Below are 14,766 nucleotides of genomic sequence, written 5' to 3'. Positions count from 1 at the left end.
GATTTGAGTTTCCATCTTTTCTGGATATATACCCAGGAGCGGAATTGCGGGCAACTGGATTTTTAATTAAGGAACCTCCATACTGTTCTCCATAGTGGGGACGCCAATTCTATTCTCCCCAACAATTCTATTCTCCTCTCTATTCTCTCTCTCTCTATTCTATTCTCTCCTTTTTCTCCACATCTTCTCTAGCATCTATTATCTGTAGTCTTTTTGATGATGGCCATTCTGATCAGTGTGAGGTTATGTGTTATTGTTGTTTTGATTTTCATTTTTCTATAATTAATGATTTTGAGCATCTTTTCATGTACCTGCTGGCCATCTGTATATCTTTGGAGAATGTCTGTTTAGATTTTCTGCCCATATTTTGATTTGGTTATTTCTTTTTGTTTTATATTAAGCTGTATGAGCTTTGTATATATTTTTGAAATGAATCCCTTATTGGTTGTATCAGGTGCAAATATTTTCTCTCATTCTGTGGGTTGTCTTTTCATTTTGTTTGTGATTTCCTTTGATGTACAAAAGGTTTTAAGTTTAAACAATTGCTTTTGCTTATTACTACATTTTGCTTAGTATTTCCATTACTGTAAAAGATGGATCTAAAAACATATTGCTGCAATTTATATCAAAGAGTGTTCTACCTACATTTTTCTCTAAGAGTTTTTATAGTATCTTGCTTTACATTTAGGTCTTTAATCCATTTTGAGTTAATTTTTGTATATCGTATCAGAGAATGGTCTAATTTTATTTATCTACAGATAGCTATCCAGTTTTCCCAGTAGCACTTATTGAAGGAATGTCTTCTTCTTTGTGTATTCTTGCCTCTTGTGTCATACATTAATTGACCCTAGGTATTTTGGTTTATTCCTCAGTCTCTCCTGTTCTGTGGATCTGAGTCTGTTTCTGCCGCAGTGCAGTACTGTTTTGATTGCTGTGGCTTTGTAGTATAGTCAGAAATCAGGGAGCACATTCGTCGAGCTCTGTTCTGTTTTCTCAAGATTGTTTTGGCTATTCAGGGCCTTTAGTATTTTCATATAAATTTAATTTTGTTGTTGTTGTTCTTTGAAAAATGCCACTGGTAATTAGATGGGGATTGCATTGAATCTTTAGATTCTGTAAGGTAATATGGTGATTTTAACAATACTGATTCTTGCAATCAAAGAACACAGTATATCTTTCAATATGTTTGTGTCATTTTAGTATCTTTGATCAATGTCTTATACTTTTCAGAATACAGGTCTTTTGCTTCCTTAGGTAGGCTTATTCCTAGGTATTTTATTCTTTCTGATGTGATGGAAAGTGAGATTGTTTCCTTAATTCCACTTTCTGATAATTCCTTGTTTGTGTATAGACATGCAACAGATTTTTGTATAATAATTTTGTGTCCACAACTTTACTGAATTCATTGAGCTCTAGTGGTTTTCTGGTATAATAGCATCTTTAGGGTTTTCTATGTATAGTATCTTGTCATTAGCAGTGACAGTTTATGTCTTCCTTTCCAATTCAAATCCCCTGCCCCTTTTTTCTCTTTCATTTTCTTGTCTTATTACTATGTCAAGGACTTCCAAACTGTGTTGAGTAAAAGTGGCAAGAATGGACATCCTTGTTTTCTTCCTGATCTTCACCATTTTGTATGATGTTAACTGTGGGTTTGTCATTCAGCTCAATTCTGTCACTCAGTCGTGTCCAACGCTGTGTGACCCCATGTACTGCAGCATGCCAGGCTTCCCTGTCCATCACCAACTCCCAGAGCTTGCTCAAACTCATCTCCATTGAGTCAGTGATGCTGTCCAACCATCTCATCCTCTGTTGTCCCCTCCTTCATTTTTTCCCAGCATCAGGGTCTTTTCCAGTAAGTCAGTTCTTCCAATCAGGTGGCCAAAGTATTGGAGTTTCAGCGTCAGCATCAGTCCTTCCAGTGAATATTCAGGACTGATTTCCTTTAGGATGGACTGGTTGGATCTCCTTGCAGGGAGTTCAGGGGACTCTCGAGAGTCTTCACCAACACCACAATTTGAAAGCATCAATTCTTTGACATTCAGCTTTCTTTATAGTCCAACTCTCACATCCATACATGACTACTGGAAAAACCATAGCTTTGACTCAATGGACCTTTGTTGGCAAAGTAATGTCTCTGCTTTTTAATATGCTGTGTAGGTTGGTCATAGCTTTTCTTCCAGGGAGCAAGCGTCTTTTAATTTCACAGGTGCAGTCACCATCTGCAGTGATTTTGAAGCCCCCAGAAATAAAGTCTGTCACTGTTTCCATTGTTTCCCCATCTATTTGCCATGAAGTGATGGGCCTGGATGCTGCCATCTTTGTTTTTTGAATGTTGAGTTTTAAGCCAACTTTTTCACTCTCCCCTTTCACTTTCATCAAGAGGCTCTTGATGAAAGGGTTTGCCATACATGGCCTTTATTATGTTGAAGGTATGTTCCCTCCATGCCCAGTTTCTAGAGAGGTTTTTTTTTTTTTTAAAGGATGTTTTATTTAATCGGAAGATTTTTCTTCATCTACTGAGATGATCATAAAGCTTTTATCATTTAATTTGTTAGTGGGGTGTATCAAATTGATTTGTGGATATTCGAAAGTCCTTGGATAGCTGGGAAAAGTATTACTTGATTATGGTGTATGATCCTTAATTTTTAAACTTTGTTTTTTATGGGGTATAGTTGATTTACAACGTTGTGTTAGTTTCAAGTGTACAGCAAAGTGGTTTAGTTATACTTTATATCCGTTCTCTTTCTGATTCTTTCCCATATAAATTATTACACAGTTTTGGGTAAATTTCCCTGTGCTATACAGTAGGTGCTTGTTGATAGCTATTTTGAATATTCTAGCGTGTATATAAATTAGGAGACTGTTAACCCCAGTCTCCTAATTTATCCCTCCCCCTGTTCTTTCCCCTTTGGTAACCGTAAGTTTGTTTTCAAAAGACTGTGACTCTGTTTCTGTTTTGTAAATAAGTCCATTTGTATCATCTTTTTTATTAGATTCCACATATAAGTGATATCATATATTTCTTTCTCAGTCTAACTTGCTTCACTTGGAATGATAATCTCTAGGTTCATCCATATTGCTTCAAATGGCATTATTTCACTCTTTTATGTAGCTGAGTAATATCCCATCGTGTATATGTACTACCTCTTTTTTTATCCATTCATTTGTCAATGGTGGAGAAAGCAATGGCACTCCACTCCAGTACTCTTGCATGGAAAATCCCATGGACAGAGGAGCCTGGTGGGCTGCAGTCCATGGGATCGCTAAGAGTTGGACACGACTGAGTGACTTCACTTTCACTTTTCACTTTCATGCATTGGAGAAGGAAATGGCAACCCACTCCAGTGTTCTTGCCTGGAGAATCCCAGGGATGGGGGAGCCTGGTAGGCTGCCATCTATGGGGCCGCACAGAGTCAGAGATGACTGAAGTGACTTAGCAGCAGCAGCAGCACCATTTGTCAATGGACATTTAGGTTGCTTCCATGTCTTGGCTATTGTAAATAGTGCTGCAGTGAATATTGGGTGCAAGTATCTTTGTAAAGTATGGTTTTCTCTGATTATATGCCTAACAATCGGATTGGTAGGTCACGTGATTATATTTTTAGTTTTTTTTTTTTTTTTTTTTTTTTAGTTTTTTAAGATACCTCCATTCTCTTTGTGATAGTAGTTGTACCAATTTACACTTCCACCAACAGAGTAGGAGGGTTTCCTTTTCTCCACACCCTCTCCAGTGTTTATTGATGATGCTTCAGCCTGTTGATGATGGCCATTCTGACTGGTATTAGGTGATACCTCATTGTAGCTTTGATTTTGCATTTCTGTAATAATTAGTGATGTTGAATATCTTTTTATGTGCTTTTTTAGCTTTCTGTATGTCTTTTTTGGAGAAATGCTATTGAGATCTTCCACTCATTTTTTGATTGGTTTATAAATTTAGTTTTTGTTATTGAGCTACATGAGCTGTTTATATATTTTGGCAATTAATCCCGTGGTGGTCAATTTGCTTACAAATATTTTCTCTCATTCTGTGTGGTTTTTTGTTGTTCATGATTTCCTTTGCTGTGCAAAAGTTTTTAAGTTTAATTAGGTGCTTTTTGTTTCTTTTTGTTTTTATCTTCATTATTCTAGGAGGTGGATTGAAAAAAAGCTTGCTGCAGTTTATGTCAGTAAGTGTTCTGCCTTTCTTTTCCTCTGAGAGTTTTATAGTATCCAGTCTTATATTTAGGTCTTTAATCCATTTTGAGTTTATTTTTGTATATGGTGTTAGAGATTGTTGTAATACTCTAAGGTATTTTATTTCTTTTTAATGGGATGGTAAATGGGACTGCTTCCTGAATTTTTCTTTCTGATAGTTCATTGTTAGTGTATAGAAATTCAAGTGATTTCTGTGTATTAATTTTGTATTCTGCAACTTTGCTGAATTCCTTGCCGAGCTCTAGTAGTTTTCTGGTAGCATCTTTAGAGTTTTCTGGGTGTAGTCTTGTGTCATCTGCAGTGACAGCTTTACTACTTCTTTTCCAGTTTGGATTCATTTCTTTTTCTTCTCTGATTACTATGGCTAGGACTTCCAAAACTCTGTTGAATAAGTGACAAGAGTGGTCATTCTTATCTTGTTCCTAATCTTAGAGGAAATGCTTTCAGCTTTTCACTGTTGAGTATGATGTTAGTTGTGGGTTTATCATATATGACCTTTAGTATGTTGAGGTAGGTTCCTTCTAAGCACATTTTCTAGAGGATTTTTTTTTTTTATCATAAATGAATGTTGAACTTTATCAAATGATTTTTCTGCATCTGTTAAGATGATAATATGGTTGTTAGTTTTCAATTTGTTAATGTTAACACTATTTGTAGTTATTGAAAAATTCTTGCATCTCTGGGATAATCTTAGTTGATCTTGGTGCATGATCCTTTCAATGTGTAGCTGGATTTGGTTTGCTTATATTTTGATGAGGATTTTGCATCTATGTTCATCAGTGATATTGGCCTGCAAGTTTTTTTTTTGGTGGTATCATTGTCTAGTTTTGGTATTCGGTGGCCTCATAGAATGAGTTTGGGAGTGTTCCTTCCTCTTCAGTTTTTTTGGAATAGTTTGAGAAAGATTAGTTTAACTCTTTACTCTCTTTTTACATGTTTGCTCAGTGGCAAAGAATCTGCCTGCCAATGCAGGAGACTTGGATTTGACCCTGTGTTGAGAAGATCCTCTGGAGAACGAAATTGCAACCCGCTCCAGTATTCTTGCCTGAGAAATCCCATGGATAGAGGAGCCTGGTGGACTACAGTCCATTGGGGTCACAAAAGAGGAGGACATGACTTAGTGACTAAACAACCACAAATGTTTAATACTAAAGAATTCACCTGTGAATTCATCTTGTCCCGGCTTTTGTTTGTTGGGAGTTTTTAAATCATGGTTTTGAATTTCAGTACTTGTGATTGATCTGTTCATGTTTTTTATTTCTTCCGGTTCAGTCTTGCAAGATTGTACCTAAGAATTTGTTCATTTCTCCTAGGTTGTCCATTTTATTGACATATAGTTAGGTGCTTATTGTAGTCTCTTGTGATCCTTTATATTTCTGTATTGTCAGTTGTGATTTCTTTTTCTTTTCTAATTTTATTGAATTCAGCCCTCTATCTTTTTATTCTTTCTTTCTTCTTAAAAAATATTTATTTATTTCAGCATGCCAGGTCTTTATTTCAGCATACAGGATCTTTAGTTGTGGTATGCAAACCCTTTACTTGCGGCATGTAAACTCGGCGTATGGGATCTAGTTCCCGCCACAAGTCTGCCTGTTTTGGGAGTGTGGAGTCTTTGCTGCTGGACCACCAGGGAAATCCCTCTCATTTTTCTTGATGAGTCTGGCTAAATCAATTTTGTTATCTTTTCAAAGAACCAACTTTTAGTTTCATTGATCTTTTTTTTAATTGATTTCTTCATGTTTATCTCATTTATTTCTATTCTGATCTGTTTAATTTCTTTCCTTTGTGTTTTGTTTGTTGTTCTTTCTCCAGTTGCTTTAGGTGTAAGGTTAGGTTGTTTGAGATATTTCTTGTTTCCTAAGGTACAGTTGTGTTGCTGTGAACTTTCCTCTTATGACTGCTTTTGTTTCAGCAGAAAGCTTCAGAGCTTTTGGATCATCATGTTTTTGTTTTTGTTTGTCTCTAGGTTTTTTTCCCTAATTTTCTCTTTTATTTATTCAGTGTTATTAGTTGTTTAGTAACATGTTGTTAGGCTTCACGTATTTGTGTTTTTTTGTTTTCTTTCTTATAGGTGATTTCTAATCTCTTAGTGTTGTGACTAGAAAAAAATGCTTGATATGATTTCAGTTTTCTTAAATTTACTGAGGTTTGCTTTTTGGACTATCATGTGATCTACCCTGGAGAATATTCCATGTGCCCTTAAGAAGAATGTGTAGTCTGATGCTCTCAGTGGAATGTTTTATAAATATCAGTTAAGGCTGTCTGGTCTAATATATCTTTAATGGTCTGTGTGGATTTTCTGTCTGGATGATCTGAACTCCACCTGATATAGGTGGAGTTTCAAAGTCCCCACTATTATTGTGTTACTGTTGATTTCTCCTTTTATAGCTATTAACAGTTGCCTCATATGTTAAGGTGCACCTATTTCGGGTGCATATGTATTTTCCATTGTTATATCTTACTTCTGGGATTGACCCCTTGATTATAATGTAGTATCCTTCTTTGTCTCTTTACTTTTAAAGCCTGTTTTGTCTGATATGAGTACGGCTACTCTGGCTCTCTTTTGATTTCCGTTTGCGGGGAATATGTTTTTCCATTCCCTCACCTTCAGTCTGCGTGCATCTCTGATTCTGAAATGAGTCTTTTGTAGGCATCATATGTATGCTTCTTGTTTTTGTATCCATTCAGCCACTGTGTGTCTTTTGGTTGAAGCATTTTATCCGTTTACATTTAAGGTAGCTATTGATATATATGTTCTTATTGCCATTTTGTTAATTGTTTTTGTTTTTGTAGGTCTTTTTTCCCCTTTTCTTTTGATTTGATGACTGTTTTTAGTGTTTTGTCTGAATTCCATCTTATTTCTTGCATATATATCTATTATGCATTTTTGGTTTGCAGTTACCATGAAGTTGTTGTGTAGCAGTCTTTTTTAAGTTACAGATTTTTAAATTTCAAATGCACTTAAAAAACCCTGCATTTGTACTCTTCCCTCATGATTACTGCTTTTGATGTAATATTTTACATCTAATTGTTTTTTTGTATCCCTTAACTGCTCATTGTGGATACAGATGACTTTATTACTCCTGTCTTGTAACCTCACTACTGACTTTGTGAATGGATTCTTATCTTTACTGTATGTTTGTCTTTACCAATGAGCCTTTTCATCTTGTAATTTTCTTGATTCTAGTAGTGGCCTTTTCTTTTTTGCCTAGAGAAGTTTCTTTAACATTTGTTGTAATGCTGGTTTGGTAGTGCTGAATTCTCTTAACTTTTGCTTGTTCTGAAAAGCTTTTGATTTTGCCGTCTAATCTGAATGAGAGGTTTGCTGGGTATAGCATTCTTGGTTGTAGGTTTTCCCCTTTCATTACTTTAAATATATCATGACACTCCCTTCTGGCCTGCAGAATTTCTGCCAAAAACTCAGCTGATAACCTTATGGGAGTTCCTCTGTATGTTATTTGCTACTTTTAATATTCTATCTTTAATATTTGTCATATTGGTTACAATGTGTTTTGGTGTGTTCCTCTAGGTTTATCCTGTATGGGACAACTCTGCACTTTCTGGGCTTGTGTGACATTTTTCTTTCTGAGGTTAGGGAAGTTTTCAGCTATTACATCTTCAAATATTTCCTCTGGCCCTTTCTATCTTATCCTCCAGTGACCCCTATAGTATGAGGATTTGTATGCTTGATGTTGTCCCAGATGTCTGTTTAGTGGCAGTGATTTTCACTACTCAGTCTTCCAGCTCACCAGTTCATTTTTCCATATAATTTAGTGTACTGTTGTTTCCTTCTAGTGTATTTTTTATTTCAATTATTGTATTCTTCATCTCTGTTCAGCTGTTCTTTATATTTTCTCTTTGTTAAAAAAAATTCTGACTTCTCTCTCTCTCTCTCTCTCTGTGCATCCATTTTCTTCCCGATTCTTTCCCTCATCTTTATGATCCTACTGTGAACTTTTTATCAGGTAGATTGCCTGTCTCCTCTTCACTTATTTCTTCTTTTGGGGTTTTATCTTTTTCCTTCATCTGGAACATACTTCTGTGGTGTCTCATTTTGTCTATGTTGGTATTTGTATTTTTGTGTATGTGGCAGCTCTGTTACCTTTCTGGACTTTGGAGCAGTGGCCTTCTGTAGGAGATGTCTTTCTTGTTCCAGCCGTGCCCTCTCCTCCTGTTAGCTAAGCCATATACCTGGACAGGCCCTTCTGCTGTGGCAGGCTGACTGTGAGTGGTCTGGTAGGCTTGGTTGGCTGTTAGTCTGGTTGGTTGCCAGGCACTGCCTTGTGTGAATGCTGTTTTCTTAAAACAGCTCCTCTTTAGTGTCAGCTGGCCATGAGGCAGCTGTTGCAGAGCCCTAGGGAGTGCTGGCTCACTGGTGGCTAGAGTTAGGATCCTGAAGACTCTGGGGCTGTTGCCCACCTATTGGCAGGTGAAGCCAGATCCTGGAGTTAGTGCAGGACCACTGGCAGGCAGACCTGCATCCTTGAGCCTGGTTTTAGGGCCCAGGGATCCCAGAGCTCATTTTAGATGATTGGTGTTGGAGGCTGGTTCCTGACACAGTCAGTTGGATATGGGGCCTGGCTGTCCCAAAGGTTGTTGGCCTGCTCGTGGGCAGGGCCAGTGCCCAGCTGGTCCCAGGGTAGGGTCTGACCTGCTGTTGCTGGACTCAGTGTGCAAGCTGTGCTATAGTTTTTTGCTTCTGGTGTCTGCCCTCCTGGTGTGTAGGGTGGTCGAGAGGCTCGTGTGAGCTTCCCAGTGCAAAGGGCCCAGACTCAGCTCTTGGCCCCCTGGTGAGGAAATCTTTGTTTAGGGCCTTGTCTGATGGTGACTGTGAGCTCAGGAAGTCTTTAAGCAGCCTGTTGGTGGGTGAGGCTGTGTCTCTGTTCAGTTAGTTGTTTGGCCTAAGGCATCCTACAGACCGTTGGGTGGGTCCAGGTCTTGGTGATAGTGAGCCAAGATGGCAGCCGCCATCAGCTCATGCAGCTGAATGCCCCAACTATGCCTGTCACCAGTGTTCATGTCCCTGGGTTAGTCACAGCCACCTCATGCCTGCCTAGAGGACTCTCCAAGACCAGTAGGTAGGTCTGGCCCAAGCTAATTTCAGATTACTGCTTTTGCCGTTGGTCCCATTGTACATGATATTTTGTATGTGCCCTTTAAGAATGAAATCTCGTTTCCCCCAGTTCTGTGGGGCTCCTGCAAGTAAGCCCACTGACCTTGAAAGCCAAATGTTCTCAGGACTTGTCTTCCTAGTGCTGGACTGCAAGGCTTGGAGCCTTAAATGGGGCTCAGAACTCTCATTCCTGTGAAAGAGCCTCTGCAGTATACTTATTCTCTACTTTGTGGGTTGCCCATCCTCGGGGGTAGTATGAGTCTGTCCCTCCTACCGGTCTCATTATGGTTCCTTCTCTGTGTCTTTAGGTTCCAGTCTTTTTCATCTACAGTTTTTCTGTAGATAGTTGTGGTTTTTGGTGTTCTCATGAGAAAAGGTGAGCCCAGGGCCTTTCTACTCCACCATCTTGGCCTCTCTCTTTAGTCATAGCCTTCTTAATGCTTTTTCATTTATTTTCAGAATTCATTTGTTATTAAGGCCCCAGACTTTTAATTTTCTTACTTCAATCTTAAGTTTTAACGTTACTAATTCCATTGTTTAGTTTGTTGTTGTTATTCAGTTCTTAAGTCCTACTCTTTGTGACCCCATGAACTGCAGCACGCCAGGCTTCTTCTGTCCTTCACTGTCCCTGAGTTTGCTCAAACTCATGTCCATTGAGTCAGTGATGCCATCCAACCATCTCATCCTCTATTGCTCCCTTCTCTCTTGCCCTCAGTTTTTCCCAGCATCAGAGTCTTTTCCAATGAATTGGCTCTTCGCATCAGGTGGCCAAACTATTGGAGTTTCAGCCTCAGCATCAATCCTTCCAGTGAATATTTAGGACTTGATTTCCTTTGGAATTGACTAGTTTGATCTCCTTGCTGTCTGAGGGATTCTCAAGAGTCTTCTCCAGCACCACAGTTCAAAAGCATCAGTTCTTTGGCTCTCAGCCTTTTTTATGGTCCAACTCTCACATCCATACATGACTATTGGAATTAATTAATTTAGTAGCTTTCAAAATATTTGTTCACACTGAGAAATCTACTTTTCTTCATGTCACACAAAGGCATACATAAATACACTTATGTACATATCTGAAATAATCTTAATTTTGTGGAGAACTTGGAATATTCTAATTTTTTTTTAAAGCTAATCATAACCTATGCATTGATTGTAGACTCACAGTTTTGCAAAACACTGATCTAGTGAATCAGTGGTATTGTGGAGCTCAGTTTATGTTATTTAGCTTTGTCTCCAGCCTCACTAGAAGTCACTTGTTATCCTAAGAAACGGAGGGTCACTTCAAGCCATTTTTAGAGTCAGCATACCATGAATGAATGTAATTAAATTACAGAAATTATAAGAAACTCTGAACTTTGAAATAACATGGAACTAGGCTGAAATTCTAGTCTTGCTTCTCTGAGCCTCAGTCTCTTCATCTATAAGCCGGATGTTAGACAATATTAAGAGTGGTTAAAAGCATGAATTCTTGAGTCGTGCATCCTGATTCAAAACTAAGATCTTGGATCTTTAACCTCTCTCTGCCGAATTATCAGTGAAAGGGGAGAGTGACATTCACCTCATAGTGTTTTGGGAACTAAGTGAACAGCAGGATGTGGCCTAATATATGGGAATCACTTAGTAAAAGTCAGTTGTTGTTATGTGTTAAAGGAGATGATAATAACTGCTGAAGATTTGAGAACAGTTTAGAATAATGGATAAGAAAAGTTCCTACCTCAGTGATTAAGCATGTAGCAGAGTATAATTGGTTGAAAGATTAAAACCTTTTCACATATTTAGTAGCTGGACATTTCTTATGGCTACATCATTACTTAATTCTGAAGCAGTTAAAGTATGTTAGCATGAGTCTTAACTATTAGTCATTCCAGAGATATCGTAACATACAGATAAATTACTCACTTTGGTATAAACTTATTTTGAGCTATTGTGGTATTCACATTTTGTTTCATGACTTTCCTTTTAATTTTCTAAGTCATGCTTTCCTTACTTTTCTGTTCTTATTTACTGTATTCTCTGGTTTATTTATAAGTCATATCATTAAAGTCTCAGATTTTTAACCACAAGGAACAATTCATCTCAGAACCCTATTAAAAGATGAAGGCCAGAGAGTAGCTTTGCCAGTGTTTCAGTTAGTGACAAAACTGGGACTGGATCCTGGTTCTTTTGACTTCCAACTTAATAAGTGTTCTTTCCACAATACCAAGGCACATTTTAGAAATAAATGGGTCAGACTCAGTGTTTAATTTTAAGTGTACACTGGCTTTCATATATTCTTCCTTGAAATCTTAAAGGAAAATTTAAAGGTAGTTAAATCATTAAAAAGTTCATCGCCTTTCATAAATTTGATTTCAGCAATATTTTGATTTGTTTCACATGTCCCTGTAAGATTGAGTTAATGCATCAAAATTATATTTATGGGTTTTTTAAATATTTGTAACTGTTGAAGTGACAAAAATAGTAAATATTTAACATTAGTATTGTGAAAAGCTAGTATATTGTTTTTGTAGGGCATATAAATTTTACTTAAATTTTTATTATTTAAAAAAAATTCTTTAGCAGACTGACCTAAATTCTCTATGGCCTTTGGATAATTTTTGTTTTTAACATTTGCTTTAACATTTTAGTACAGTCTGTTCTAAACTATAAAAGTTATCTAATTTGTGAATAATCCAGGTTTTTTTTCCCCACCATCTTGCTTTTGCCCTTTTCATTCATCAGTGCTTAAGGAATAGAGCAGGATATAGAGTTGGTGAGACTTAGAAACTCAGTTTTTCTGATTGTTACCTTAGTTGGCAAAAGTTATTGAAATAAAAAATCCATGTATAGGATCCTTTTTGGATTTTGGTTTCCTGTAATCAAGTGTTGACTCTGTGGGAAGATGCATAATTCTGTTGAAATTCAGTGGTGTACCAGAAGACGACATAGGGCCTTATGAGAGAAGGCTCCAGCAGTGTCTGGTAGAGACTTGCTTTGGTGGCAAACAGATGGAGGCATTCAGGGTGGGAAATTCTAAGAGGGGCCAACCTTGGAAGGAGGATTGTTTCTCAGAATGTGATGTGTATTCTGAGGTGGCAAATTACTTGAACAGACACCCTGAGGTTAGAGCACTGTTTGGGTCAATGGCAGCATTTTCTAGATACTTCTGACCCTTCCTTCATCTTTAACTCTTATAGCAACTTTAAAATTTGTGAACCATAAATTCAGAATACAAAGTCTGATTTTTTTCCTTACTTCTGAGCTTAATTATATGAAGAATCTGAAAGGGTTCATAAAAGTAATCAATCCTATTTTTAGTTGTATATTTAAATCATTACTTTTCTTTATAATAAAATTTTAAGACTTTTTTTGGAAAATGTGGTTGTCAAATCTATATCTGGCCTCTCATACACATAGAAGTATATCCTCTCCTTATTTTCTGACCCAAGTCCAGACTCATATATATCTCCTTCTGACTCATATACTGTGGCAACCTCCTAGTCTGTCTCCCTCAGAATAGTTCTGATCCCTTCAAATGCAGTTTTCATCCTTTCTCATTAAGAGTTCTGAATCATTCCCTTTGCCAAATATTCCTGCTCCACAGTGTTTAATTTACTCTTCCTGTCTCAAAAGACCTTTTCCTGTCTAGTTAGTATTAATACCACACTCTGAGTTTCTAGTCATCACTCCTCCCCCTTGTAGTCAAGCTATTTCCTCATTGTTCCTCTCATGGTGCTTTTTTTTTTTCTTTTACTACTTTGGACCATACTCTCTCCTCTCATCTTCCTTTTCCTTTTCTGACCTCTTATTCTACACAGTACCTCACAACATAGCACTTAATTCTTTTGTGTATACAGAATCAGATTAGGTCAGAGACTTCTGGAATTTCATCCCTGCACCTCAGTTCTTGCTATCATTATAGTAGGTGCTCCATTAAAAAAAAAAAAAAATTTAAGTGGATAATCAAGGGATAACAGCCACAGAGGTAATGAAGAATCCTTTAAAAACCAAGATGGGTATTTAACTTGGGGGGTAGGGGAGTACAGTGTTGAAAAGTTGGAAGACTGAATGAGCGAGGACAGCTGTTACCTATGCTGAAGGATTTGGGGATGAGAGATCATGGAAGACAGGTATCCTGAGACCAGTTGTTCTAAAATGCATAAGAAATGTTCTTGGTGTCAAGTTTTATCTTCATTTCATTTAACACACTGGAATTGTCTGAGAGTTGAAAAAATGTCCTTCCCACTGCCACCCATTGCTGAGGTAAGTAGGTCCTTGGGAAAGGGAGGCATGAGGATGGGGAGCGAGGTCCAGTGGAAGACATGTAAAAGTATCCAATTGCTGGTATCTAAGGAGAGAGAAGGAAAATAACTGGTAATTATGGTAGTAGAGTCCTAGGAGTCTAGTTTGAACAGCATTCTCAGCTAATGCAGTAATTTAACTGATGAGTGACAGAGTGGTGGCATTCAGCTTGTAGTTTTATTTGGCCATACTTCCCACATTCTTTCTCCTGAGGAAATGCCCAAACGTGTCGATTCGAGTGACAGCAAGGCAGTTAAATCATCTAGGATATGAATGTGGTTTTGTTTTACACTCCAACAGCTATAAAATCAGTGAACGAAAATCTGGATCCTTTTTTTTTTTTTACTCCCTTTAAAAAATTGAATGGCTTCTTTACATTTCTTCTTTGGTATAACTCTGAATTAAAAGTTTAATTTAGGGATTATTTAATTCCTATCCTTTATCTTCATCAAGAATCTAGAAGCTTTTTATAACTGTAAAAAAGTTGTAACTCTCTTGAGCTTCTGCCAGTAGCATACGGTGATGCCAAAATTTATGTGTGGGAAAGTTGATTTCAATGAGGGTAATTTAGCTGAAGTTTAGTCTAAGAAACTAGTGTTTTGCTGCCAAGCAATTATTTGCATTTCTAAAAAATGACTTATACTTTTTACCAGTGCTTTCCTTTCATCATAAACTAGTTACTTAAGTAAGTTATTGTCACTAATGGTGTATTTCTATAAAGGATACTATATTCTTGTTTAATTCGGTTAACCTCAGACTTTTATTTTTAATATGCAAGGTTGAATACTTCTATTAAATGTTGCCTTTTGTTTGAATAAAATCTATAGGAATTAAATCAACAGCTAGAAAAAAAGAAAGAAGTGGAAGACCGTGAAAAGAGAAAGATAATTGCTGAAGAAAAGCACAAGGAATGGGTTCAGAAAAAGAATGAACAGGTAAGGAGAAAAAAGGGCACACACATACTGCATCTCATTTATAGTCTTCATCCTGTTACTGCTAGTCATTACCCACGTATTTCTCATTTTCTCTTAGATTCTTTCTTTTCTGACCTAGTTTCTGCCCCCTCCCCACCCCACCCCAGCCCTCTCCCCGCCAGGGACGTCTGTCAGATCTTTTGTTCTTTGCTTTCTGCTCTCTCCCTTTTCCATCATGTGGCTTCCATTTGGATGTGGTTGCAGGTA

General features: G+C 37.3%; 1 protein-coding gene across 1 annotated transcript in view; it reads left to right on the top strand.

The window, feature by feature from the left end:
- Positions 1-14,766, top strand: part of CCDC34 (coiled-coil domain containing 34) — a 43,042-nt gene that overhangs the window by 9,631 nt on the left and 18,645 nt on the right. The window contains exon 3 of the mRNA XM_043908319.1: positions 14,413-14,520. Within this exon, the coding sequence (XP_043764254.1) occupies positions 14,413-14,520 (108 nt within the window). The remainder of the gene's footprint in view (positions 1-14,412; positions 14,521-14,766) is intronic.

This window comes from Cervus elaphus, chromosome 1 (assembly GCF_910594005.1).
Source record: "Cervus elaphus chromosome 1, mCerEla1.1, whole genome shotgun sequence".
Classification (NCBI taxonomy): domain Eukaryota; kingdom Metazoa; phylum Chordata; class Mammalia; order Artiodactyla; family Cervidae; genus Cervus; species Cervus elaphus.
The sequence above is the reverse complement of the archived record's forward strand: the minus strand, read 5'-3'. Positions and strand labels throughout refer to the sequence as shown.